At 44.4% G+C, this 25,133-nt stretch overlaps 3 protein-coding genes, 1 long non-coding RNA gene and 1 other non-coding gene across 16 annotated transcripts in view; 3 read left to right on the top strand and 2 right to left on the bottom strand.

The window, feature by feature from the left end:
• The window catches only part of l3mbtl1b (L3MBTL histone methyl-lysine binding protein 1b), a 43,683-nt gene extending 20,291 nt beyond the window's left edge, over positions 1-23,392 (bottom strand). The window contains exons 1-4 of one of the 12 annotated variants that reach the window (XM_064326978.1): positions 4,286-4,438; positions 3,633-3,792; positions 1,490-1,622; positions 1,111-1,285 (exon numbers count right to left, since the gene is read on the bottom strand). In XM_064326978.1, coding sequence (XP_064183048.1) covers positions 1,111-1,285; positions 1,490-1,600 — 286 coding nt within the window. In that variant the 5' untranslated portion in view covers positions 1,601-1,622; positions 3,633-3,792; positions 4,286-4,438. The other 11 variants (XM_064327496.1, XM_064327236.1, XM_064327406.1 and 8 more) reach the window with 11 other exon arrangements.
• Positions 7,511-11,922, top strand: LOC135251054 (putative transmembrane protein 244). Its single transcript, XM_064328091.1, has 6 exons — positions 7,511-7,678; positions 8,213-8,298; positions 9,828-9,901; positions 10,045-10,170; positions 10,310-10,354; positions 10,567-11,922. The coding sequence occupies exons 1-6, from the start codon at positions 7,646-7,648 to the stop codon at positions 10,659-10,661; spliced, it is 459 nt and encodes a 152-aa protein (XP_064184161.1). The 5' UTR covers positions 7,511-7,645; the 3' UTR covers positions 10,662-11,922.
• On the top strand, positions 12,750-17,648 carry LOC135250999 (XK-related protein 8-like). Its single transcript, XM_064327956.1, has 3 exons — positions 12,750-13,282; positions 14,516-14,703; positions 16,383-17,648. Exons 1-3 carry the CDS (start codon positions 12,954-12,956, stop codon positions 17,156-17,158), a joined length of 1,293 nt encoding a protein of 430 aa, XP_064184026.1. The 5' UTR covers positions 12,750-12,953; the 3' UTR covers positions 17,159-17,648.
• Positions 20,846-21,031, bottom strand: LOC135242110 (U2 spliceosomal RNA). Its single transcript, XR_010326225.1, has one exon. It is a non-coding gene; the product is annotated as a U2 spliceosomal RNA (small nuclear RNA).
• LOC135251112 (uncharacterized) lies at positions 21,350-24,334 on the top strand. The gene is made up of 2 exons (XR_010329086.1): positions 21,350-21,719; positions 23,337-24,334. It is a non-coding gene; the product is annotated as an uncharacterized LOC135251112 (long non-coding RNA).
• The last annotated feature ends 799 nt before the right edge of the window (positions 24,335-25,133 follow it).

The following is a 25,133-nucleotide window of genomic DNA, read 5'->3' as shown; positions in this document are numbered from 1 at the left end:
GCCGATCACACACACAACCGCCACGATTACACACACAACCCACGGTCACACACACAACGTCACGTCCACACACACCACGTCACACCACACCGCCACGATTACACACACAACCCACAACCCACCACGGTCCACACACACCACATACACACCCCCCCCACCACACCCCCACGTCACACACACAACCACCACGATCACACACAACTGCCACATTCAAACACAGTTACACAACTTTTACATTCACAAACATAACTGTTAGACACAATAACCCCCTACTGTCATAAACATAAGCATTCATAAACAACCACTGCACACAATAATTACATAACTGTCAGACTGAAAAACAACAATCACACACAACTGCACAACCATCATGCTTAGAAACAACCACTACACATGACCTACACAGCAAAAAGCATTTCCAGCAGAAAAGAGTTTCTCAGCATGGGAATGTGTAACATATTTTACACACACGGTTACAAAGGCTATGGTGCAGGTGCACTGTCCAATAACAGGATCATGTTCAATAAAACCTCTCTGGCTAGCTCCCCCCCTACACACTCACCACCCCCCTCACACACACGCCCCACACACACCCCCCCACACACCCCACACCCCCTCACACACATCCCCCACCCCCCCGCACACACTCACCACTCACCACACACAGCCCCCACACACACCCCACCCCCCACACACACGCCCACCCACCCACACCTCACCAACCAACCCCCCATACACACCCCCGACCCTCCCACACTCCACCCCCCAAACACACCCCTCAACCCACACAAACATCCCACTCCCCCACACACACTCTCCACCCACCCATACACACCCCCCACACACACCCCCACCCCCTCACACACACATCCCACCCCCCCACCCACCCCAACCCCCCACACACCCCACCACACACACCCCACCACCCCCCATACACACCCCCCACACACACACCCCACCCCCCCCACACACACCCCACCCACGCCATGCACATCCCCCACCCCATCACACACACCCCACCCCCTCACACACCCCCCACCCCCCCTCCGGCTGCACTGCACTTTGCTCATGAGTAAACGCACAGGCCTTAAAGCCCCGTCGCCACTCTACCTTCAGGCCCGGAGGCCTGTGACAGGCCAGGGTCCACGGTCTCCGGGGGAGGGGTGGGGCTGTGTGACGCGCAGGGGTCCTGGTTCTGGGGGGTCAGGATCTCAGTGCTGGGCAGAGAAGCATCAGCCTCCACCTCTGTGACAATCTCCAGAGTCCCAAACTCAGTCATACGGAACTACAGCCAACAGGAAACATTACACCCCCTTAGTTACAGTCAACTCCCGACACACACACTCACACACACAAGCTTGTGTCATAGTTGGTCACAGGAGCTCATAGGTTTCAGCAAAGACATAGTTTGTTGTGAGAACGATAAAAATGCTTTATTATTATTTTCAAAATACATGAAAGAATTCCACACAAAGTGTTAGATCCACACCCTGATGTCACTGCCAGGGAGAGATGCAATCCCATCCTTCCAGTCCAGTGCGTCCATCATGTCAAAGTCTCCCCCAGAGGAGGGGGCATCGGTGGGGGGGGTGTCAGCCATCTCGCCCTGCTCTCCTTACCACCTGCGGGAGAGGAAGAAGACACCCCCGCCGTTAGTGCCCAGCCAGGCCAGCAGGGCAGCACGGTCGCGTTCAAATACAAGCTAATGTGTAACGTCGCTAACGTACAGCGCCTAACAGCAGTACCTGCAGATCAAACTTCAGCTCGTGCCTGCCGTAAACACTGACTGGAGGCACCCTATCGGATTTTTCAAAACAATGTGAAAAAGGCATTGATCACTTACCAAAGGTATAGACCAATTAAATGTACACACCCCAAACTCAAAAAAGATAACCTACTATACCACAATAGAAATAAACACACTATCTTGAACTTTTCCTACAGGGCTTCGCGTACAATTAAAGAAACTCGGTAACCAGGTAATTTAAAACGTAACGACCGCAACCTTAAGCATGTCTTGACGCTGTATAAAAACTAGTAAACTCGCCAGACAGCTCGCTTCTGAATAGCCCTGCACATCTGTCACCTTCACCTCGCTGTCAATGTCAGTGAACTTCAACGAAACGTTAAAACTTTACAAACTAACGTTGGCTACCCGACATGGAGTTTCTGTCGTTTGGTAAAAAGTACAGAGGGCACTTGTGCTTACGGAACGGAAAGAAAATAAATAAATAAACTCAACCGACGCAATGCAGGGTAATTTAACAGCATAATAACCGAAACTCTTCAAGGAAACCAAACATAAAAATCATCGTTCGGTGTGTGGATAGCCTATCGATTAAAGTGCGTATAACCAATTTCTTACGACATTGCTGCCTGACATTCTTCTAGATAGAAAATACCTGAGAAAAGTTTGAGGGAGCAACCAGACCTGTCATTCCCATCACCCCCGTTAGAGGGCGACTACAGTGCGAGTTACTGTATGCTGTTCGAATAAGGAACAAAAACATGCAATATTTACTATTTAAGCACAACACAATCCTAAATAAACGCCAAAACAGCCATGGATATGTTACCCAATGAATATGTTTACGAGTACAAGTCACAAACTGAGAGACAAACACAAATTAGAAGGACAAGTGTAGCTTTCACTTGTTTTCACAATATTTAATGTTTTCGGTTGTTTGGTTGCTAATAAACAGTTAGGAACGGAAGACAATTTAACAATGCATCATTTAAGGTTGTTTTCTGTTGTGTAACTTCAAACTTAAATTTTATCTTTTAATGATAACATTACCGTTTCGTTCTTGGCCTTACGATAACTTAAAAATATGTTTACCTTGTTTCGCGACGCACTGGAGACGTATTAGGACTGACAAACAAAACGAGACGCATCAAATGCGTTTGCTTGCGTTTTCAAGTTTTTTTTCAGAATTTATTCCTATCATAAATAAGTGTAATGTACAAGCGCCCATTATTAGCATTTGCCTGATACAAAATGGCGGAGGAGAGGAAGAGGCCCCCAACACGTTAAAACTATGTAAATAATAATAGTGGTTAATTTAAATAAACAAAGTGTGGCTATTATTTGACACAACAACCCAAAAGTGAACTATGCTATCTTGTAATTCTGAGGGTTTTTTTCGCCATTAGTTTCTTCCTTACTTTACCTTGTCACGGAATGTATGCTGGCTAGCTCGACAGCTAAGTAGCTTGCTTGCTTGCTAGAGCAGTTCAAATGACTAGCTAGCGCTAGCTTACTGGCTACCGAGCAATCATAGCTACCTAGCTAGAAGTAATCATAATCCATACAAGACAAAGTTTCCACTTTTTGCGAAACAGGAAAATATTTAAGTGCACCGCACAATAACAGAAATCATTAAATTAACACACATCGTAATTATACGTTATGAGTAACGTTAGCTAGCTGCACATATAGAATTGCTTTGCTTTTAATTTCTTCTATGCAAACTTGCCTTTGTAATTTAAATTATGTAGTGTTGTATCTCATAGCGAGAAGAACTAAAGTCGGTGCAAATTGTAAAACAAAAACTGCCCTGTTGACAGCTGCGGTTGTTCGCGTCATTAACTGCATTATTAAGTAGATATTATTTGAAATGTATGGAACTCACCTCGTTTCTCTTTAGCGAACTCTTATTTGGAGCTGATGTGCGTTTATCGCGCATGCGCTGGATGTATGTTCTCCTGCAACTTCAGCTCAAGACAAACTTCAGCACAACTGCTGATGGCAACTAGGAAAAGCAACACGAGCGCTTTGCCCCTAATACGCATCTGGGAGGGTAGTGAAATGGTTAAACTGTTGGCAAGTTCGAGTACATAAACTTCTGTATCTCCTGGAATAAACAATGTTTTTATTTAATAAATAATGGACCCGATACGTAGCCTACTTCACTGGTGACGCAGAGATTTTTTTCCTCCATAAAAAGACGCGTCCGTGCAGCCGGCGCGCGCAATTCTAATTGTATCAGATACATACGGATAAACTGCATTGTGCCTTAACCAGAGAACACAGGAGGGTCTCCGATCAAAATACGTGATGTTGAAGTCATACGCATCAGGGCGATGACTAAATACAAAACATAGCACATTCTATAATAACACATTACCGATACGATATAGTTTATCTCTAGAGAAAGCAACAAGCTAGGCTAACTGAAGGCAAGAGGCTGAATTTCACTGATTTACAGCACGTGTAATTCACTTTAGCCTATGAGTAGCCCAAATACATTATACTATTCAGAACACATTTTAGTATATGATCTACCTGATGATCTGACGTTTTGTGTGCTTTGCACGCAAAAACGGCTGTTGGCTACGGTGAGACTAAACTGATAGAGATGTTATCATCCGGTGCATGTGCGTATTGATTATTACAAAAACATAGAAAGCACAGTCCGCGTGCTGGTGAACTGCTGCTTTGAGACGACACTCATGCCTAAGCCACAGGGCTGACGCACGTCGCGTGCTTATAACGTGAGCAACATCTAGTAATGGCGCCGCTATATAGATTCCTATATTTTGTTGCACGCTAACTTTCATTGTATGGTCAAATGGCAGCATAATCAGAGCATACATTATAAAGTCAATCATAAACGTCACACATCCACGACAAATTAGTCTGTACCCAGTTAACGGATCTTATTTAATATTTATCCGCATGGCTCGTCGCTCCAGTAGTAACAGAGCACGGAGTGTTACATTAATAAGAGGAGCAACTCCAGATACAATCGCCAAAAATACTCGTTTCTTCATAAATGAGCGATTCTTTCAAACAAATCAAGGCTATTGTAGCGACCCAAGACCATCTGCAAAGTCGAGCCGCCCTTTAATCAGTTAATTGTCCTGGTTCCTCAACATGGTTAAAGTAAGAGGAAAGTATCGTCATATTGGAAATGGAATACCCGATTCGGCCTCACAGTAATCATCGCTACAGTTAGCTTGAAAATGGTCAGTTTTCAGGTAATAAATTAACCATCTCCTACTAAGTGAGTGATGCTGCAGGTATGGAACTGCATGCAACATACCTAATAAAACATTTCTGTATCAATTAAAATTACAAATCACAGTTTTTACCAAAATTACAAAATTCCGGGGTCATCTTTTATATATGCGATGCATTTGATATTATATCTGATGTGTTAAGAATAGTATTGTAAATAATGTAGTCTCTTAACATCTTCTTGAACTATTTCCTTATTTCAAAAAACTCCTCCAGCACAATTTGCCACGATAATGAAAAGTAATGATTATTGCATTTTGTTAAACATGTTCGAACCAAAACCAGCAATATACCAAGATAACAAACTGTAATTGTTAATCAGAAACAGATTAGAAGTATATGAGCAGATGGGGATGGTCCCTGTACATTGAACAGGGAGGCTCTCCAGGGAACAGTTAGGAAATGCGGTAAAAAAAGCGTGAGATGAATGCTTTGATTTAGACCAGGCCAGGGCTCTTCAGCTGGACCCTGGGGGCCAAATGCAGCCCTTTGATGTAGAAGGAAAAAATCTCAGTTTGTAGAGTCAGCGTGTCTCACATTTGTGGCATAACAGTAAGTGATAGCTATTCACATTTTAATATGGAATCTATCTTGAAATGAATCTTGTTCATACATTGTTTTATAAACAGTATTTGGGAAATGTTTGACCCATATGCACTGTTTATGAAGATAACCTGGCTCCCACAAAGAGCTCTGATTGGTCAGTTTGGTCACTGAAACTTAGTGAGTACAACACAGTCTAAACCAACTTTAGTCTGTGTGTGTGTTACTGGGCTTCACCTGGTCATTCTGTGTGTTACTGGGTCTCACCTGGGCAGTCTGTGTGTTACTGGGCCTCACCTGGGCAGTCTGTGTGTGTGCTACTGGACTTCACCTGGTCAGTCTGTGTGTTACTGGGTCTCACCTGGGCAGTCTGTGTGTTACTGGATCTCACCTGGGCAGTCTGTGTGTGTGCTACTGGACTTCACCTGGGAAGTCTGTGTGTTACTGGGTCTCACCTGGGAAGTCTGTGTGTGTGCTACTGGACTTCACCTGGGAAGTCTGTGTGTTACTGAGTCTCACCTGGGCAGTCTGTGTGTTACTGGGTCTCACCTGGGTAGTCTGTGTGTGTGCTACTGGACTTCACCTGGGCAGTCTGTGTGTTACTGGGTCTCACCTGGGCAGTCTGTGTGTGTGTGTTACTGGGCCTCACCTAGGCAGTCTGTGTGTTTGTTGCTGGGCCTCACCTGGTCAGTCTGTGTGTGTGTGTTACTGGGTCTCACCTGGGCAGTCTGTGTGTGTGTGTTACTGGGCCTCACCTGGGTAGTCTGTGTGTGTGTGTTACTGGGACTCACCTGGGCAGTCTGTGTGTGTGTGTGTTACTGGGTCTCACCTGGGCGGTCTGTGTGTTACTGGGTCTCACCTGGGAAGTCTCTGTGTGTGCTACTGGACTTCACCTGGGCAGTCTGCGTGTTACTGGGTCTCACCTGGGCAGTCTGTGTGTTACTGGGTCTCATCTGGGCAGTCTGTGTGTGTGCTACTGGACTTCACCTGGGCAGTCTGTGTGTTACTGGGTCTCACCTGGGCAGTCTGTGTGTTACTGGACTTCACCTGGGCAGTCTGTGTGTGTGTATTACTGGGCCTCACCTGGGCAGTCTGTGTGTGTGTTGCTGGGCCTCACCTGGTCAGTCTGTGTGAGTGTGTTACTGGGTCTCACCTGGGCAGTCTGTGTGTGTGTGTTACTGGGCCTCACCTGGGCAGTCTGTGTGTGTGTGTTACTGGGACTCACCTGGGCAGTCTGTGTGTGTGTGTGTGTTACAGGGTCTCACCTGGGTGGTCTGTGTGTTACTGGGTCTCACCTGGGAAGTCTGTGTGTGTGTGCTACTGGGTCTCACCTGGGCAGTCTGTGTGTTACTGGGCCTCACCTGGGCAGTCTGTGTGTGTGTGTTACTGGGCCTCACCTGGTCAGTCTGAGTGTGTGTTACTGGACTTCACCTGGGCAGTCTGTGTGTGTGTGTTACTGGGTCTCACCTGGGCAGTCTGTGTGTGTGTGTTACTGGGCCTCACCTGGGCAGTCTGTGTGTGTGTTACTGGACTTCACCTGGGCAGTCTGAGCGTTCAAAACTCTTTAAACGAATTTGGCCCTCATGAGTCTGACTGTAGCAGTATGATTTATTACATTTAATCATTAATTTGATGCTCTTATGCTGAGTGGTCTCATCCAACCAAAAGCCCACAACACATGACCAGAACTGTAAAGGAAGCGCTGTGCAGGTGCCTCTGCTCCCACTGCAGTGGATGTGAGGGATGTGCAGTGAGTGGAAGCAGAGTAAAGTGTGCAAACTCGAGTCGAATAAAACAAATAAAACCCCAAATAATACGATAGAGCCCTGCTTTTGTTGGCTCATGATAACGACCATGACACTATTTTATCAAAGCTACTCTCATGCCGCTTTTGAATTTGAGTGAAACGCTATTGGCAGAGGTCTTCTTGAAAGGTAATGCTTGTATTTCGCTTTTGCAACACAAGAGGGCGATAGAGGCTCGATGCATCATTCCAGCAAGGCTTATTATTTATTTGAAAACATAGCACCTCACGTACACATTAACTACTCGGCATAATATACCGACGGAGCAGCAGGTGAAATGGCGTTCAAAGTGAAAGTGGCAGACTCGAAGGTGAGTGTTTGTGCTCGTGACCGACGTTAAATGCGTGCTCGCCAATCCGTTTTATGCAACACGCATTTGTTGGTCCTCTTACGGAGGGATATTATTAGTTTGCTATTAGCAATAATAAAAGATAGGCGCTAAGCTCATCTTCACATTATGGCATTAGTAGGTTATTTTCTACAACATTTCGTGTTTAATTGTAACCATGGATTTCATTTCCACGCTGCATAAAGGCATTGTCTTTATTGTTTTTGGTCCTCAAGCACCTGCCTTCCTCCATTCATTGAATGCTAAAAACGGCTGATTGTACCACAACCTGTCTGTAAATGCAACAGGTATACGCTCACTGTGTAGTAAGCTTTCTTCTTTGAAATGATTCCAGGATTTGACCATCTCTGTATATATATGGGCTTATTGTGCTTGTTAGGTTTTAATAATGATTCATTGCTACATTACATGTGGTCACACTGTGTATTGTGTTTTTAAATACCACTTGAATTAGTAGGACCAATGGTACAATGGGTCCTGTATGTTTATTTTCAGACCGTCCTACTCCGTTTGGGTCTTTGTTTGGTCATTTTCTACACCCTGTACTACATGATTGCCAGCGTGTGTTTTGGAGCGTTCAGGTAAGAAGAGTTTCTTTCAGGTACAGGTGTGGAGAAAGCTCTGTTACCTGCTCCTCCAATCTCCCTCTGTTCCTTATGAATCCAGAATTCCACACTCCCATCAGCTGCAACACTGTCTGCACTACAATCAGCTGCAACACTGTCTCCACTACAATCACTTGATTCAATTTGCTATGTGTCATTTATTCAGGTTTTTCCACCACTACCTGTGATTATATATACAGCATATAAATCTACTGTCCTTACAGTAGATGAATCCAACCTCATGTGTTTCATAATACACACATTTTACTTTGTCATTATTTATTCAGCCAAAAATAAGCCAACATGCAGAACCCATGTCTAAAAAATCTAAGTGCGCTCTTACTGTTTCCATATCAATTTAGAAGGTTATGAGAATCAGGTTCCAAAGACAAAAGATATCCGTTATGTTCTCAGATAAACTATTATTGCTGCTCATCAGTCTGGGAAGGATTATAAAGCCATTTCCAAAAGAATATGAAGTCTTATCACTCCACAGGGAGCAAGATCATTTACAAATGTGGAAAATACAAGACAGTTGCCAATCTACCCAGCCAGTTGATTCTAAACAGCCCTGGAGTGGGATTTCACTTTCCTCAGACCAACACTGAACTTACTGTCCTCACTATGGGCTTAATTTCCTGTTTATAGTCAAGTAGTAGGAGCGCAGAAGAATGGCCAAACTTCCCAAAGTGAGGACGTGGTATCGATCTGTCAACTCCTTTGATGATAGAGCAGCAATGATCAAGAGTCTCATCACCTCTGCTCACACAGTGTGCGCGTAATGTTTCAGCATCACCACTTTAATAAAATGACTATGATTAAAATCTCCTACCAGGACTGAGGTGTCCTTTGAGTTCTCCTGCCTGCTAATAGCATTGTGAAGTTCCTCTAAGGCCAGCGATTGGCTGGTCTGTGGTGGGATACAGACAGCAGTCAGCTGAGCAGAGGAGGTTTCCCTCTGCAGAGCACGGGGTGTGTTAAAATCAACTGTTTGCTACATTGCTGAGAAGCAAGAGCACATTCAGCAATAGAAAACAACCTGGTAGACCACAGAAGACCACTGTTGTGGGTGACACAAAGAATACTTTATATTGTGAAGAAAAACTCATTTTCAACCGTCAAACGGATCAAGAACATCTAGCCATAGATGTTTCAAAGACTAACATAAAGAGAAGACTACACCAGCATAACCAGAGGGTTCACCGTAAGATCAAACCACTGATAATTTTGAAGAACAGAACGACCAGGTTAGCTTGCTAAAAAAGTACATAAAAAACTGTAGAATTCTGAAACAAAGTCTTGTGGACAAACTGAGTATTAACCTGCACCAAAATGACGGAAAGAGGAAAGTGTGGAGAAAGAAAGGAAACGCTCATGGTCCTAAACATGTCACCTCATTTTGGCATAGCTGCCACAACACACACACACACACACACACACAAAGACACATTTTTCCTGTGCTTATTTAATGTAGAAACGCAGTCATGCACATGTGTTCCCCACAGGCTCCAGCACTTTGATGGACTAATCCCTTTTGACTTCAGGACAGAACCCACAGAATCCAGCGCAAAGTACTTGGGTAATGCTGCACCCCCCCGCACTGTTACACCTCCACACTGCTACACTTCAACACTGCTGCACTCCCACTGTCACACTCACAAAGTTACACTGTTACACCTCCACACTGTTACACTCCCACATATTGATCTCTGTGTTTCTCAGTGAACCTCCTCTCTATGGAGTTGACCTTCTTCTGCAGTGGGCTGCTGTTTGCTGCGGTTGTGCAGAGATGGGTTTGGGACTACGCCCTCACAGTCACCCTGCTCCACGTACTGATCACCTGCACAGGTGAGTCACAGTTACCCTGCTCCACGTACTAATCACTTGCACAGGTGAGTCACAGTCGCAGTAATCCAAATTTAATCAGGAGAATTCAGACATGCTTGTGTTCTGTCAGTGTGAGTGAACGTGTGCTCCTCTCTCTCAGTCATGCAGGAGTTTCCTATGATGTGGCAGTGGTGGTTGGCTCTGGGTGAGTATAAAGAGATTTGACTCTTCTTTTTCACCTTGTGTGTATTACCAACTCCTCTAACCTCTAGCACAGGTTTTCTGGCCTTGTTAGATGTTAGGTGCTCTGAGGTGTAAGTCACTCTGGTTCAGTGCACGTGTGACACGCCTGAGTGTACAGGTGTGTGTAACTCAAGCAGAGTGCGCCAGTCTCACACAGGTGTCTCTCGTCTGCAGGTAGCGGCTTGTTCCTGATGATATGCAACGGGCAGCTAATCGCACACTTCGCCTGTCAAAGTGACCCCAGTTACCCCGCCTACCAGAGCTACTGACACGGCCGTACCCCTCTAACCAGAGCTACTGACACAGCCATACCCCTCTAACCAGAGCTACTGACACGGCCGTACCCCTCTAACCAGAGCTACTGACACGGCCGTACCCCTCTAACCAGAGCTACTGACACGGCCGTACCCCTCTAACCAGAGCTACTGACACGGCCGTACCCCTCTAACCAGAGCTACTGACACGGCCGTACCCCTCTAACCAGAGCTACTGACACGGCCGTACCCCTCTAACCAGAGCTACTGACACGGCCGTACCCCTCTAACCAGAGCTACTGACACTCAGCTCTGAGGACAATCCAGAGCAGCCTCCTCTTGCTGGTAACCATGGCACTAGTCCTGTTAGGCTGCAGGCAGTTTTGCCATTTTTGGTCATTTCCTGCCTGAGGTCTGCAGTGCTGTTGCTGTGACTTTTTCCCTTAAAGTGATATTTCAGAGTTTCCTACATCAGAAATGAGATCAATGGCTTCCTCCATCCATGGGGCAACAGTTAATAAATTAACGTTAACAATTAATAATGATATTGGAGCAGACTGGCAGTATCTTTCAGTGGAATGTATTTAACCAGAAGATGCAAACAGGTTTGTTAACACATGATGTTTATTTGCATAAGAATGGGCAAGACACTCGTTTCTATATAATGGTAATAGTCTGTTAAAACAATGGCTTTGTTTTAAAAGCAGGCTGATGCAGGTGTGTACTGTGTTTTCAGTATTAAGAGCAGAAGTGATACCTGATTTCATTCGTAGGACACAGGTCTGCTCACAATCTCTCAAACCATGACAGGATTTTCAGTACCATGCAGTGTTTTACAGTAGCAGGCAATGTTTTACAGTAACAGGTGGTGTTTTACAGTAGAGAACATAATTTTAACTGTTGCACCTTTACAGTAAATGTTTATGTGTGTGTATGTTCATGTACATAAATATACAGCCACAAATGTATTCTTATATGTTTCTTTGAATTATTTGTTTTGTTTATAATGTATTTTAAGAGGATAAAAAGGATAAACTTGGATTTAAAAAGCATTTAATGTCTTTGTTCTTCCATTGCACCTTCTCTCTTATGTTTTGATTTTGTTTTGTTTTTTCAGAACAAAAGCAAAGCAAGTTAGTGTCCCATTTTACTGAAGTTTTTTGCCCTGTTATTCTATCAGTGTACTTCTGGAACAAGTGCTGTTATAAAATAATAATCTGGAGAAAAAGCTGTTTTGAAATGATACCTCTGATTATTAAATGAAAATTAAATAAAATGTAACTATGTTGTGAAAATGAGTATGATGAAATAATATTTAACCATAATGTATTTAATTATTGAATTATTTCACAATTTATTGACTCATTTGTATATTGTTGCTTTCAATGGTATGACTACCTCATAAAGGCATGTATATTTAATTTCAATAAAACTGAGATTCCATTTGTAGGCTCTATTAAACCTAATAAAAATAACTAGAATAATTTGAGATTTTGCCTATATGACATTATACATGCAAAAAAGTATAAGTTATATCAGGGAACATATCAGTAATAATGAAATATTAAAAGAAAAAGCAAATGATACGAGCCAAACCTGCATTGTGTTTAGAAGTTTAAGGAAAGAAATTATACAAGCGTTCAACAACGTAAATAGGAGCCTATTGATTAACCTCGGTCTTTTGTCTGATCAAAAAACTTTACCTGTTTTTATTTAATTGTTTGCAATAAAGCACAATATGAACATCGCATGCATGGAAATGTATGGCATAATGTGGCTTAAGAGGGTAAATAATCCCTCTAAACATAAAAATCACCTAATCAAGAAAAATTACAAGCTTGTAAAAAATTCTGGGATTGCAATTGTTGTTGGAACGAAAACCAGCATACACAACACCCAAGGACCGAGTTTGGGAACCAGTTGATATTTTAGAGTTTTATTTCACAGCAACTCCTGATAGGCTCCGTTCATACCCCTCACGTGTACCGTTGTATTCACGGCTGTAATATGATCTGCATAGTCTAGCGACAAACTAATAGTCGTGCTTCGAACGACTTGGACTGAATCGGCACCACAGGCTAAATTTGTCTATCCAGTTGACATCACAATCTGTGGGTCTGCGCACCGTCTGCTAGGAACGGACTCCCATGAAGACACGCGAGTGTTAGCTGTTGTTATGAGCAGGACTTAGCTAGTTCGCTACTAAAAAGTAGTTATGAAATAGCTACCTCTATCTTTGCTTTGGGTTGTTAGTGTAGTATGAACACGGAAACCCTGGCGATCCCAGAAAGCATGTAGTTCAGCGGAATGGAATGCCCTGGTTTTTGTAGATATTCATTCCTAGATTTCGTATTCACGGTTGTCGGCGTTTGCACCTACTTGTTCGACGTGGGATCCGATCTGTGGGTCGCTGCAGAGTTCTACCTACATGACGATTTCACATGGTTCGGGTTGGTGGTTGGGTTCATGGTTTTGTCGTCAACCGCGGTCCAGTTGTTTAGCTGGTTCTGGTTTAAATATGATCAAGAACTTGAAGATTTCAAATCGCAGACATCTGCTGAGAAAATACTTTTTGGCGGCGAAGGGCGCCTGAAACTCTGCCTGTTGCACGCGTTTCAGCTCGGATTTCTTCTGCGGTAGGTACCGTTAGTTTGGTAGCTAACACGAGCAAGCAAAACTGAAGAACTTTGATTCACTATCTGTAGTACTAGCCGAATTCGTTTTACTGTTCTTGGGAAAAGTGTGAAACGCATATTGGAGAACGTTAAATGGCTAGTGGCTTGTCAATATAAAAAGAAAAGATCATTTTTGACCGAGGCTCATTGGAATTAATGTTAAACCAGGGGGAGGGAGCCTGTCGGTAATCTTATATTACGATTTCTCTAACTTCCACCGATCCGATCGTGGAACAGCCTACCCCTGCAGATTAGAACGGCACCGATAGTAAATACATTTAGAAGTTAAATAAAAATAAACATCTTTTTTCCAATATTAAAATAAATTCAATAATACCAAAACAATTTCAAATAACATCTTAGTGTAAGTATCAAGAAGAGTGAAATATCAAACTGTACTACACCCCTGCTGTTCCGTAAGTAGCCTACAGCACATATGTACTGATTAAACTAATACATTTAGTTCAATCAACCGTAAAGCTATTGTCCAGGGGAAAGGGAGTTATTTAAGTAAATGAATAATGCAGGTAACTGATTGAGTAGACCCGTGTATGTGTGCATGGTGATGTTTTCTTTAAAAAAGGTGTACTCCCCTGCTTTCTCATATCAGGCAAGAAGGCCCTCATTCATGAAGTATTTCTGTCTTTGCAGTTTAATCTAACAGCAAAACGTATTTAAATACCAACAGTTAATGAGTAACATACTGTGTGTCACTAAAGCTCCTTTTAAGTGGTTTAGTCTTTTTCCCAGGACAGTAAAGTTCTGATTTAGTCTTTTTCCCAGGACAGTAAAGTTCTGATTTAGTCTTTTCGGCAGGACAGTAAAGTTCTGATTTAGTCTTTTTCCCAGGACAGTAAAGTTCTGATTTAGTCTTCCGCATAGTTTGTTTCTTCGGCAGCAGTAAAGTCTGATAGTCTTCCAACAGTAGTTCTGATTTAGTCTTTCGCAGACAGTAAGTTCTAGTTTTCCCAGGACAGTAAAGTTCTGATTTAGTCTTTTCGGCGGGACAGTGAGATTATCACTGGCCTTATTGCACGGTCGTTGGAGCAGGTTGGGGGTCTTAGCTCTGACCCTGAAGGTTGTGGGGTCACATCCTGGCTCTGTCCCTCTGCCATGCTGGTGCGTTACTGTTCTAAGGGCGAGCAGCGTGTGGAATGTGGGGATTTCAGCTCCTGTTCCCGCTGCGGTCCGCAGGCACGTGTCGGCCATCGAGCAGGGCTTCTGCGTGTGGCGAGGCGGGAGGAGGGCCACAGCCTACGCCGCCTACGTGACCCATGACCTCAGCATGCTCCGCCTCCTGGAAGCCTTCTGCGAGAGCGCCCCCCAGCTCGCCCTCCTGCTCTACATCGTCCTGCACACCGGCCACGCCCGCCCCGTCCAATGTGTGTCCCTCCCGCTCACCTGCATCCTCCCCTTCTCACCTGCACCCGCCGCTCACCTGCATCCCCCCGCCAACCCACTCTGCTGTCCCCAAGTACTTTGTACTCTTTGTTCCCCAGCACATTGGATTATAAATGAAACAAAGGACTATGAGGTTGAAGTGCAGGCGGCCAGCTTTAATATAAGGGTATTCACATCCATATCGGATTACCCATGTAGGAATTGCGCCCCTTTTTATACATAGGCCGCCCATTTTAGGGAAACATGTAATTGTCCAATAATGTAATCTTTTAGTTGCCTATGTGGTTGCAAATCCTTAACTCGATGAAGGCCTGCTGTTTGCGATGCATGGACATCACCTGACGCTGGGTATCTTCCCTGCACTGCAGCCATCTTCACTTCCTGTTTGTTTTGGGGATTTGAACCTTCAGTCTTTTCTTGCCCCTGCTTTTGGCTTTTTTCACATTTTGCAGTGAACCCTCAGGTTATGCTGGTGCAGTCTTCCTTATTTTAGTCACATTTCTGCCTACAACCTGGTGAGTGTTCTTGATCAATGGTTGAAAAGGGAGTTTTCTTTGCAATTGGAAGTATTCTTCAGTCATCCACCACAGTGGTTTTCTGTGGTCTGTCTAATTGTTTTCTATTGCTGAGCTCACCAGTACGTTCTAGTTTCTTAATGTGCTAAACAGTTGATTTTGACACGCGCAATAATTTGGGTATGGCTCTGATTGATTCTGATTATCAGACTCATGATGTCCTGCTTTACTGGCATTGACACTTTGGTCTACGTGTTGAGAGACAACAGCTCCAAATACAAATTTCACACCTAGAATCAACTCTAGACCGTTTGTTAACTGTCAGTTGATATGGATGTAAATGCTCTGAACTTTAACCTCATATTGTTTCATTTCAGATCCAATGTGCTGCTGTAGAGCCAAAACAAAAAATGATCAGTGTCCAAATACTTACGGGTTACATACCTGACATCTCACTTGTATCCCCCCCTACTGATCACATGCACCTGCCCACACCTGTAATATTGACTGCCATCATAGTGAGGTCAAATGTAAAAGCACAAACATACATCCATGCCCTGATAAGCAAGTCACACGGTATTTTGCTCTGCATGGAGTTTGCATGTTCTCTCCTTTGTGTGGGTTTCCTCCCACTGAAAGGCATGCATGTCAGGGTTAGATACTCCTGCCATTGTGCTTGACCTGGTCCCTGGGTGCTGCACTGTGGCTGCCCACTGCTCCTAAATCACTAGGATGGGTGAAATGCAGGACAGATTACCCCATGCGGGTCAGTAAAGTGCATCCCCTCTCTCTCTGTGGCAGGTGTGAGCGTGTTATCTCTCTGTGGCAGGTGTGAGCGTGTTATCTCTCTGTGGCAGGTGTGAGCGTATTATCTCTCTGTGGCAGGTGTGAGCGTATTATCTCTCTCTCTGGCAGGTGTGAGCGTGTTCTCTCTCTCTGTGGCAGGTGTGAGCGTGTTATCTCTCTGTGGCAGGTGTGAGCGTGTTCTCTCTCTCTGTGGCAGGTGTGAGCGTGTTATCTCTGTGGCAGGTGTGAGCGTGTTCTCTCTCTCTGTGGCAGGTGTGAGCGTGTTCTCTCTCTCTGTGGCAGGTGTGAGCGTGTTATCTCTGTGGCAGGTGTGAGCGTGTTCTCTCTCTCTGTGGCAGGTGTGAGCGTGTTCGCCTCCTCGGTGTCCATCGCCTGGACGGTGGCCATGTATCACCGGTCCCTACGTTCCTTCCTGCCGGAGAAAGCCCGGCAGCGCTGGGTGTCCACCGTGTTCTACTTCCTGTGGAACCTGCTGCTCATCGCTCCGCGCCTGGTCGCCGTGGCGCTCTTCGCCACCGCGCTGCCCCACCTGGCCACCGCCCACTTCCTGTGCCTGTGGCTGCCGCTGCTCCTGTGGGCGTGGCTGCAGAGGACGTGCTTCATGGACAGCGCGGGGGGGGAGTGGCTTTACCGGGGGGCTGTGGCCGTTATCTGGTACTTCAGCTGGTTCAACGTGACGGAGGGGCGGAGCCGGTGGCGGGGTGTGATCTACCACGCCCTCATGGTGACAGACGGCGGGATCCTCCTGGGGGCGTGGTGGTGGCTGCAGGGGGCGGAGCTTAAGCAGGCCTATGCTCTGGGCGTGATCATCTCCCTGCCGAGTGCTTACCTCCTGGGCCTGCTTCTTAAAGGCCTGTACTACTGCTACCTCCATCCCAAACTCCGCCCCCTCACTGTGGGGGAGGGGGATCCCAAACCCTGCCTTCTTTCTGTGGTGGAGGCCGATGTGCCCGACGTTGATGCCCCCTTCAGACCCCTCCCACCCCAGCCCGGCCCCCCCTCCCAACTGTGCAATAAGAGGATGGCCCGCCTCGCCAGCATCTTTTACACCCCTGTGCCTGTGCTGCCGTATGCCTGTCTGTCAATCAGGAAGCCATCCAATGGCATCATCTAAACCACACCCCCACCTGCCTGGGACCCCAACGACATCTAAACCACACCCGCTCTTGCCTGGGACCCCAACGACATCATCTCAACCACACCCCCACCTGCCCAGGACCCCAATCACAGTCTAAACCCATATCTCTACCTGTCCAGTTACTTTTACAGGTCTCAGATGTCTTGAACACAGACTCTAGTTTGTGATGAAATGACTGTTGTGAATCGTGAGAATTGCTTCATCTGTTGTGCAGCATTCCCTGTTTGGAGGTACAGTCTTTTATATTTGGCAGTAGTGTTCTATTTTTGGGTGTGGAAATTAGTTTCCACTTCTAAAGCAAAACCTGACCGTTTGGTAGAGAGCAAATCTCTATTGGCCATTATTTCTTCTGTCTTCTTTCAGTGAAAGAATTTTATGAGGGTGAGTGTGTGCGTGTGTGTGTGTGATGGCACAATCCCACAGGGGTGAGGACAGGCATGAAATAAACTTCAGTGTTGAAAAAATTTTAATCACCTTTTTTTCAGCGAGAGCCTGTTCTACTCAGCCAAAACCACCTGACTACCCTGACACCCACACCCCCATCTACGGGGGGATCACCAAGTACCCCTATTGCCTGTCAGACCGGTATGATAGTGTCCATACAGTACAAGATTGGCCTGTTATGAAGATGTAAATTCAGCCGTTTTAAACGTTCTATGCAACATGTGAGGTGGTGAACAGTCAGACAATGCAAGTCAATTATAAATCTATTTTATTTGTACAGTTGTTTTTACAGAAAACTGTCAAACTATTAACAGAGTATCAGAAGGGAAAAAAGAGCAAAAACCAGGCCTGAACCCCCAAATAGCACATGGGGTACACTCGCCAGAGGAGCCCGGCTATAGATGGGGAGCCCATCCTGGGGTAGAGTAGCAGTAGAATGGATGTAACGTATGTAATAATCTATCACAGCAAATAAAATGGGTTGGTCAGGTTACAGTGGAGGCAATAAATCAGCTGGAAAAGTAGAAGTGCTAATGAGGGGAAGTGTAGTGCAGTTTAGAGGGGCAGGGTGACGCATCTGGAGCTCCAGGCTGCGTGAAGGTGTGGACATGAACCTGGGGAGGGACGGGGCTGGGGAGGGAGAGGGATGGGGAGGGACAGGGACGGGGCTGGGGACGGATGGGTCTGGGGAGGATGGGGACAGGGCTGGGAAGGGGGAGGGACGGGTTTGGGGAGGGGGAAGAATGGGACAGGATGGTCTAGGGGGAGCGAGAGGGAGGGTCTGGGAGGGAGGGGACAGGGCTGGGGAGGGAGAGGGACGGGACTGGGGAGGACAAGGCTGGGGAGGGACAGGGTCAGAGCAGTCTGTAAACTCACTGCAAGTGAAGGGCTGCAGCCATAGGAAAACAAACAGGAGAAGGTTAGGCACTGTAGAAATTCAGTACACAGAATAAGATGTCTCCATGCAAGAAAAAAAATTAAGTCATTAACTTCCATTCAAGGGGAAAAATTACAAAAACAAAGAAAAGCATCCTGTATTGTTTATTAATTTAACCTTTATTTAACCAGGAAGTCCCTTCAGTCTGAATAGCTCTTTTCCAAGGAAGGCCTGGCCAAGAAAGTAGCTATGCAGTCGAACCTGTGCACTGTGAACTCTCAGTCTGAGAGACACACAAACAAACAGCCCAGCAAATCAGAGATCATTATTTAAAGCAATCGCGCATTTCACTGATCAGGTTCTGCAAACAGGCTTTGAAGTCGTTCAATGGGACAATCATGGCGAGCGGAAGTTTTGCATAATGGGTTAGGAGATGGTCTTGTAACCTAAAGGACAAAGGTTTGATTCCTAGGTAGGACACTGCCATTGTACCCTTGAACAAGGTACTTAACCTGCATTGCTTCAGCATATCCAGCTGTATAATTGGATTACACAACCTTTAACATAGCATTTAAGTTTTAAGTCACTCTGGGTAACAAATCATTTCCAGTCTGAGGATGTACCAAGACCAGGAAGCAGGAAAAAGCCATTCCTAATTCAGAAACAGCCTCAGGGACTTGAGGTGAACTTGTAGGTACACAATATATAAAAGGTGGCTATATACTGGGAGCTAACCCAAAATGTCTTTAGGACCGTTATGTAGAGTGTGTAAGTACTGTGCGTGTTCTGCTTAACCTGGCTTATCTTTTACTGAAGTGTATGATATTGCAGGGTGGTCACTAATGGTGGTGAATTGGTTCTATTCGCAGTTTAAACACCCAATAATGACACCACAATGTTAACTGTTGTTTAAGGTGGAATCGTGTACACTGTAAAAGTGTGAAATGCATATTGACAGCACTGGTGATATCGGTTAGAGGCAGCAGGTAGTTCTTATGAGAAAGCTGCTCAGGCAGAGACCCAGGTACACTGAGAGACTCCTGGAGGGTAAACTAAGGATCACAGGTCCAGGTACACTGTGACACTCCTGGAGGGTAACTAAGGATCACAGGTCCAGGTACACTGTGACACTCCTGGAGGGTAACTAAGGATGAACAGAAGTAAGAGGTTTACATGTGTCTGTTGTGATGGGCCAGTCTAAAATGTATGCCATTTCAGTGAAAAATTACCTAAGGAGAGCTAGCTAAATTGACAGCTGCCAATAGAGGGTATGCATTGACGTCACTTTCCCACCGGAATACGCCCCCCCCCCCCAGTCGGACTGAGTGGCAAAACATGCTGCCACATGGCTGCCTTTAGTAGAGGAAACTGAAAAACCGGGAGTAAAACAAATGATTATCTGCTTAAATTAAAGGCAGTTGGACTCGACAGTGATCCTTACAACTTACCAAAGAACCAGTGGTCCATGGACATTCAACAAGAAATCGGAGCTATCTTTTTTCAGACTGCCGAAAGCTAAAGAAAAGAGAAGCAAATGGATCGCTGCAATTAGCAGAAACAACTGCAATCCAGGCACCGAAACGTGGATTTGCGGTTGTTATTGTGTCAGGTATGTTGGATTTTTTGGTAAAAGCATACCTTAATTTATATGCTTGGCTAGCTAACACTATCTAACCATCCCCCGTTTGTTTGTAGAACACAAGGCTCATCATCATAATGTTTTTTAATAAATGCTGACAAAAACTTTAGTTACACATAATATAAATGAAAGATGCTAAATATTTAATTGATGAGTAGTCAATACAGGAGCTACCTAACTTAAGGTATGATTTTACCCAAAAATCCAACATACCTATAAAAAGACAGCTCCAATTTCTTGTTGAATCTATTTGTACAGTCAATCGCACAACAGCTCTTTCCCATGTTAGATGTGTTTTTTGTGTTTTCGCGGCATTCAAGCTGAACGCTAACGCTGCCACTCAGTAGTTTTTCTGCTACTCGTGGGTGTAACCGCAGTGATTTCCACTTGCTGTGACGTCATGTGCATACCCTCCATTTTAGACCACTATCCCTGGCAAGCAGACCATTGCTGAGCATAATAGTCTTCAAACTTTTCAATTATGTAATTTATGAGAGCTTTATCACATAATTACTCATTTTGATGCCAGTCTAAATAACCAACAGACGGCAGCACAGCTCGTTTCCTTTATAGATACTTCAACACAACACTGCTCCGTCCACAAATTCTGACCCCCAATATATTATAATATAACGCAACACAATATGCTGTTCCTGCAAAACACTCCTAATCTTACTTTCATACCGAACATTTCTCCCCAAGTGGAGAGTGCACCGTTTCTGGACGTACTGCAATACCAGGTCGATGCATGGAGTGGGCTTGCCCCTATTCCATCTCCTTATTCCAAAAATCAATTTAATACATGGTCCCTAAATAGGGAACGTATCAGATATTAAACTGATAAGAACAGATACTACACTTGATCTTAGCCAAAAGGCCGAGAAGCGATATTGAATAATGGCTCGAGTCGCGGGAGTCCATTCGCCAAACAGAATACACGGTGACGGGACGGCTGCTTTTCTTACTGCAGTTAGCAAACTCTGCGAGGACTGAACACTGGAAACGACCAATAACACCAAGGTGCGGTATTAATAGACGGCGATTATATATATTTGTTTTATTTTATTTTTGCAAATAGATCCCAAGATGCACCTTAATGTAAATCAAATCCAATTTCTACCAATCATACTAGTTTCGAGTTACTGTCTTTGTGTCCTCAACTACGGCAGAGGAAATGGTACACACCATACGAACCGCGATTAGACGCTCCTGTCTGCCGCTGCTTCCCACAACGTGCTCACTTACACGAGTTAACTTCCTACTTCCCATGAATACTGAATACACTTGTAATGCAGAAACAGAAAGATAACGGAACTCAGTTGCTATTTTAGAATACGCCTCGATTAATTTAGGCCCCAAACACGGTCTTAAAACTAAAATATTTCTCTATAAAAACACCTATCAGATGTCGGCGCAGCATGCCCAGGCATGCAGCTGTGCGCGTATACAAACACACGTAGCCTACAGTAGGCTATAGAGATGCATCGTGAACAGAGATGTCTTCTGGACTGCCAGAGAGTGAGATTGGACAATGCAGCAATTTCATATCCACATTATGCAATGATTGGCTTCAGTAGGTAAGTTTGATTCATTTATTGAAACTGCACAACACCGAGAGGCTATGCATAAGTATGCCTATTGCTACTATCATTTAACACTTGACAGCACGACTATAACAGTAGTAGCCTACAAACCGGATGCATGCAATACAATCCGGCATACTGTTTTTATTTTTTATTCCTACTAGGGAGTTTTATTCGCCCCCTTTCCGTCGTTTTTTTGAAGGGGACACGCGGTCTTTTCCAATTTCCACTGTTTCTGAAGTCTGTCAGTGGCCGTGTTAAGCGCGTAATACAAACAATTTGTCACTAAAGAACCGGGGAGAATACAACAGTAGCTTCGTCATGTTCGCTTTCCAATGAGACTCAACCACAGAACTATGTAAGAATCTTGTTCAGTGGACTCCACATAGGAATCTGAATAAGAGCGTAAAGGACGCAATTTCCTCTAAACACAAAATGTTTCAAACCCACGTAAACAGAAGAGCTCTACCGCCGCCTAGCGGACAGATCCTGAAAGTAACGCTGATCAATGTGACGCAATATAAAATATTATACAAAACCCTGCACGTCGCTTGCTTGCTTTCCTTCACCGAGTGACCGAATAAGTCTTTAAAAACAAATGTGTCCAAATATTACTTAATATCGGGTCACAGCAGTCGCGACAAGGCCAGATCATGTTCAAAGCCAAAACGACAGAGAGAATTCAACCCTCTTAACAACGTTAAACGTATGGTAGCTGGTTGCATTACTAGGAAGTCGAAATTGTCACTTTGTCGACACCAAAGCACACATCACCAACTAACATTACGAGGAAAATGAGTTTTAGATTTGACTCTCACACTGGACCAATTCATGTAGTCAGAAGCTGCCTTGAAGCAGATAATGATCAAAGTCAACACCACATATAATTTAACCCTCTAAGGACAAACCACACCCCAACCCCAACAAATCAAGCCTCATTCAACAGGTAGGCTAAATCGCGTAGAGCTACTAATTAGTAGAATCAGGTGTGCCAAATTAAGACTGAAAGAAAACCTGCAGGATGGTTGCTCTCCAGGAACAGGGTTGAGAAGCCATGTTCTTAAACTTTAAACTGATGCCAGTTGGTCGTATAAACCAGATGCAAGTCGACATCTCTGACAATTCTTACGCCAAATCACACACAGAACCAACTAACACAACAAAAAAAAGTGTTTTTACATACATACGGTCAAAATGCCGCAATTCATAAAGTCACAGAATCAGCCTACTATAAAGATTGTAAAGCAGTTTAACTACGTCCCCCGTTTGCATCGCACACTTCCCGCCCAATTACATGTTTTCAAGCTTCAGTTCCGGGGTAGTAGCCTACACATATTGTTGGCAAGAACTACGTACCGACTGCCTGTCAGTGCTTGCTGAATACGGCACAACGTCTAAAAAAGCAAAACAGGTCTAAGGCCTACACATATACAGTCACCTTTCAACAGGCCAATCTTTGATATTGTCATAGCAACTTCGAAAATATAGCATATGCGACACAAATAAATGCACAGTGGCTAAATACTTACATGTTCATCTGTACGTCAGCTATCTCTCGCAAAGGTCGCAGAAAACTTCTTTGCTCATGTTGTTTTTTTTCTCCTCCAACAGAACAAGTTAATACGGTATCAGTAGCCAAACAATACGACCGCGAGTCTCCATACTGCAACAAGTGCGCACGCAGTTCAATTAGCAGCCGGAAGCGGGTTGACGCACGAGCCCATTAGTGGTTATCAGGTGCTGTTGACGTTCAGCTGTTACGTCGTTGCGAACTTGGACTTGCTTGCCAAGTTACAGGTAAAGTCAAAGGTAACAGCAGCTTCACCACACATGTACAACCATTAAATACGTAAAATTAAATTAAACTACTATGGTTAATTAAAAAGCCCTAGTTGTAGTTTTGCAGTGGTAAATTTCAAATTGCCTATCAGGTTATTAATACTGATGTATTATCCTTTGGGGCCAGCTGTGGATGCATTATGTGTATTAATTTTATTTATGTGTGTTAAACTAATGTTTATAATTATGATATGCGTACCGTGCATAAATATGACTGTTTCCATTTTTGATGTTCTGTTTCTTCTGACATCTGTTCTTATGTTGTTAAGATGGTGTAATATTGTAAATATTTTTGCCTGTGAGTCCATGTCATGCATGATCCAGCCATACCACTTCTTACCTTTAGTGTGGACATACTCTCCCTAAAGTGTACACTATCCCTAACCTACTCCAGCCTTCCTGCCTGAGCTGTGGAAACATTCTCCCTAAAGTGCACACTATCCCTAACCTACTCCAGCCTTCCTGCCTTAAGGATAGAAACATTCTCCCTAAAGTGCACACTATCAAAGCATTGCAGTTGTCAGCCAGTAAGCACTCAAAATGAAAACCTACTGCCCTACACAGGCAAGCAAAGAACAGCAATATCATAACACATGTTAACTTCCACAAAAGAACAAATTCTAAACAAGAACACAAAAGCATTTTTCATTCTGTAGGTTTATTGTCACTCATTACAGAACTTGTTCAGGTTTTTCCTCCTAACAGTTTAAACTATCATAGGCTGCTCCAGATTTATGTTACTGTGTTCCATCTGTAAATAAATAAAATAACTGTGAAACAGATGTAAATTATATATTTCATACGTGTCATGCATGTATTCTCTTAACACGTAAGAAACCACCCCTTGTTCTGCTTGCAGATCAAAACCTCGCATCAGAGGACAAGATCAGAGGGTTTAAATGAGCACACAGACTCACATGGGGCCAGTTGCACCAGCTGCACATAAATAATAACCTAGCCTAGTTTGTAACGTTACAGCATGATCTGGCTCAGACAGGTTTGGGCATGCTCAGTGTGACCCTCGCTGTGCTATGACTGGCAGCAGCGATGCCTGTAGAAAACCTGGCTAAACTAATGAGTGTTGGGCTTCTGCCTTATGCTCGCAATGACCTGATTCCTATAGGCAGCATTCAGGGATCCACCGGACTACAGCCCAGCAGAATATAAAGCACACGTCTCCCACATGGCTAGGTATCGCATGTCTAATCATGCTGCGAAAAAATAAACATCGCAGGATCCAATCCGCTGCCTAGTTATTTTAGTTAATTTAAATTAGTAACAACAGTACATGATTACAGTTATAAGTGGGGTAAGAGTGTATATAAGCATGTGCGGCTGTGTTCCCTCAGGCAGTCAGCCAAGTGTGATTAGGTTAGATTAAGTGTGACTAAGGTTAGATTCAGTCTCAGTCAGCTAAGTGTGCGGAACTAAGGTTAGATTCAGTCTCAGTCAGCAGGACGGTCTCCCGTCATTCTCAGTGTTACACACAGGGCAGCATAACATTATTCATTATTCTACTGTATTACTGAGTCCTCTCAGCCCTAATACAGAACAGCAGCACAGTGTTTC

Source organism: Anguilla rostrata, chromosome 1, assembly GCF_018555375.3.
Source record: "Anguilla rostrata isolate EN2019 chromosome 1, ASM1855537v3, whole genome shotgun sequence".
Lineage (NCBI taxonomy): Eukaryota > Metazoa > Chordata > Actinopteri > Anguilliformes > Anguillidae > Anguilla > Anguilla rostrata.
This window is presented reverse-complemented; position numbering and strand designations above follow the sequence as displayed.

Bases quoted from the DNA above. Each gene is read 5' to 3' on its own strand.
- LOC135251054 (XM_064328091.1), top strand. From the start codon at position 7,646: ATGGCGTTCAAAGTGAAAGTGGCAGACTCGAAG. The intron at 7,679-8,212 runs GTGAGTGTTTGT...GTTTATTTTCAG, and splicing joins TGAAAGTGGCAGACTCGAAG to ACCGTCCTACTCCGTTTGGG. The intron at 10,355-10,566 runs GTGAGTATAAAG...TCTCGTCTGCAG, and splicing joins GCAGTGGTGGTTGGCTCTGG to GTAGCGGCTTGTTCCTGATG.
- LOC135250999 (XM_064327956.1), top strand. From the start codon at position 12,954: ATGGAATGCCCTGGTTTTTGTAGATATTCATTCCTAGATTTCGTATTC. The intron at 13,283-14,515 runs GTAGGTACCGTT...TGCGGTCCGCAG, and splicing joins CAGCTCGGATTTCTTCTGCG to GCACGTGTCGGCCATCGAGC. The intron at 14,704-16,382 runs GTGTGTCCCTCC...TCTCTGTGGCAG, and splicing joins CCACGCCCGCCCCGTCCAAT to GTGTGAGCGTGTTCGCCTCC.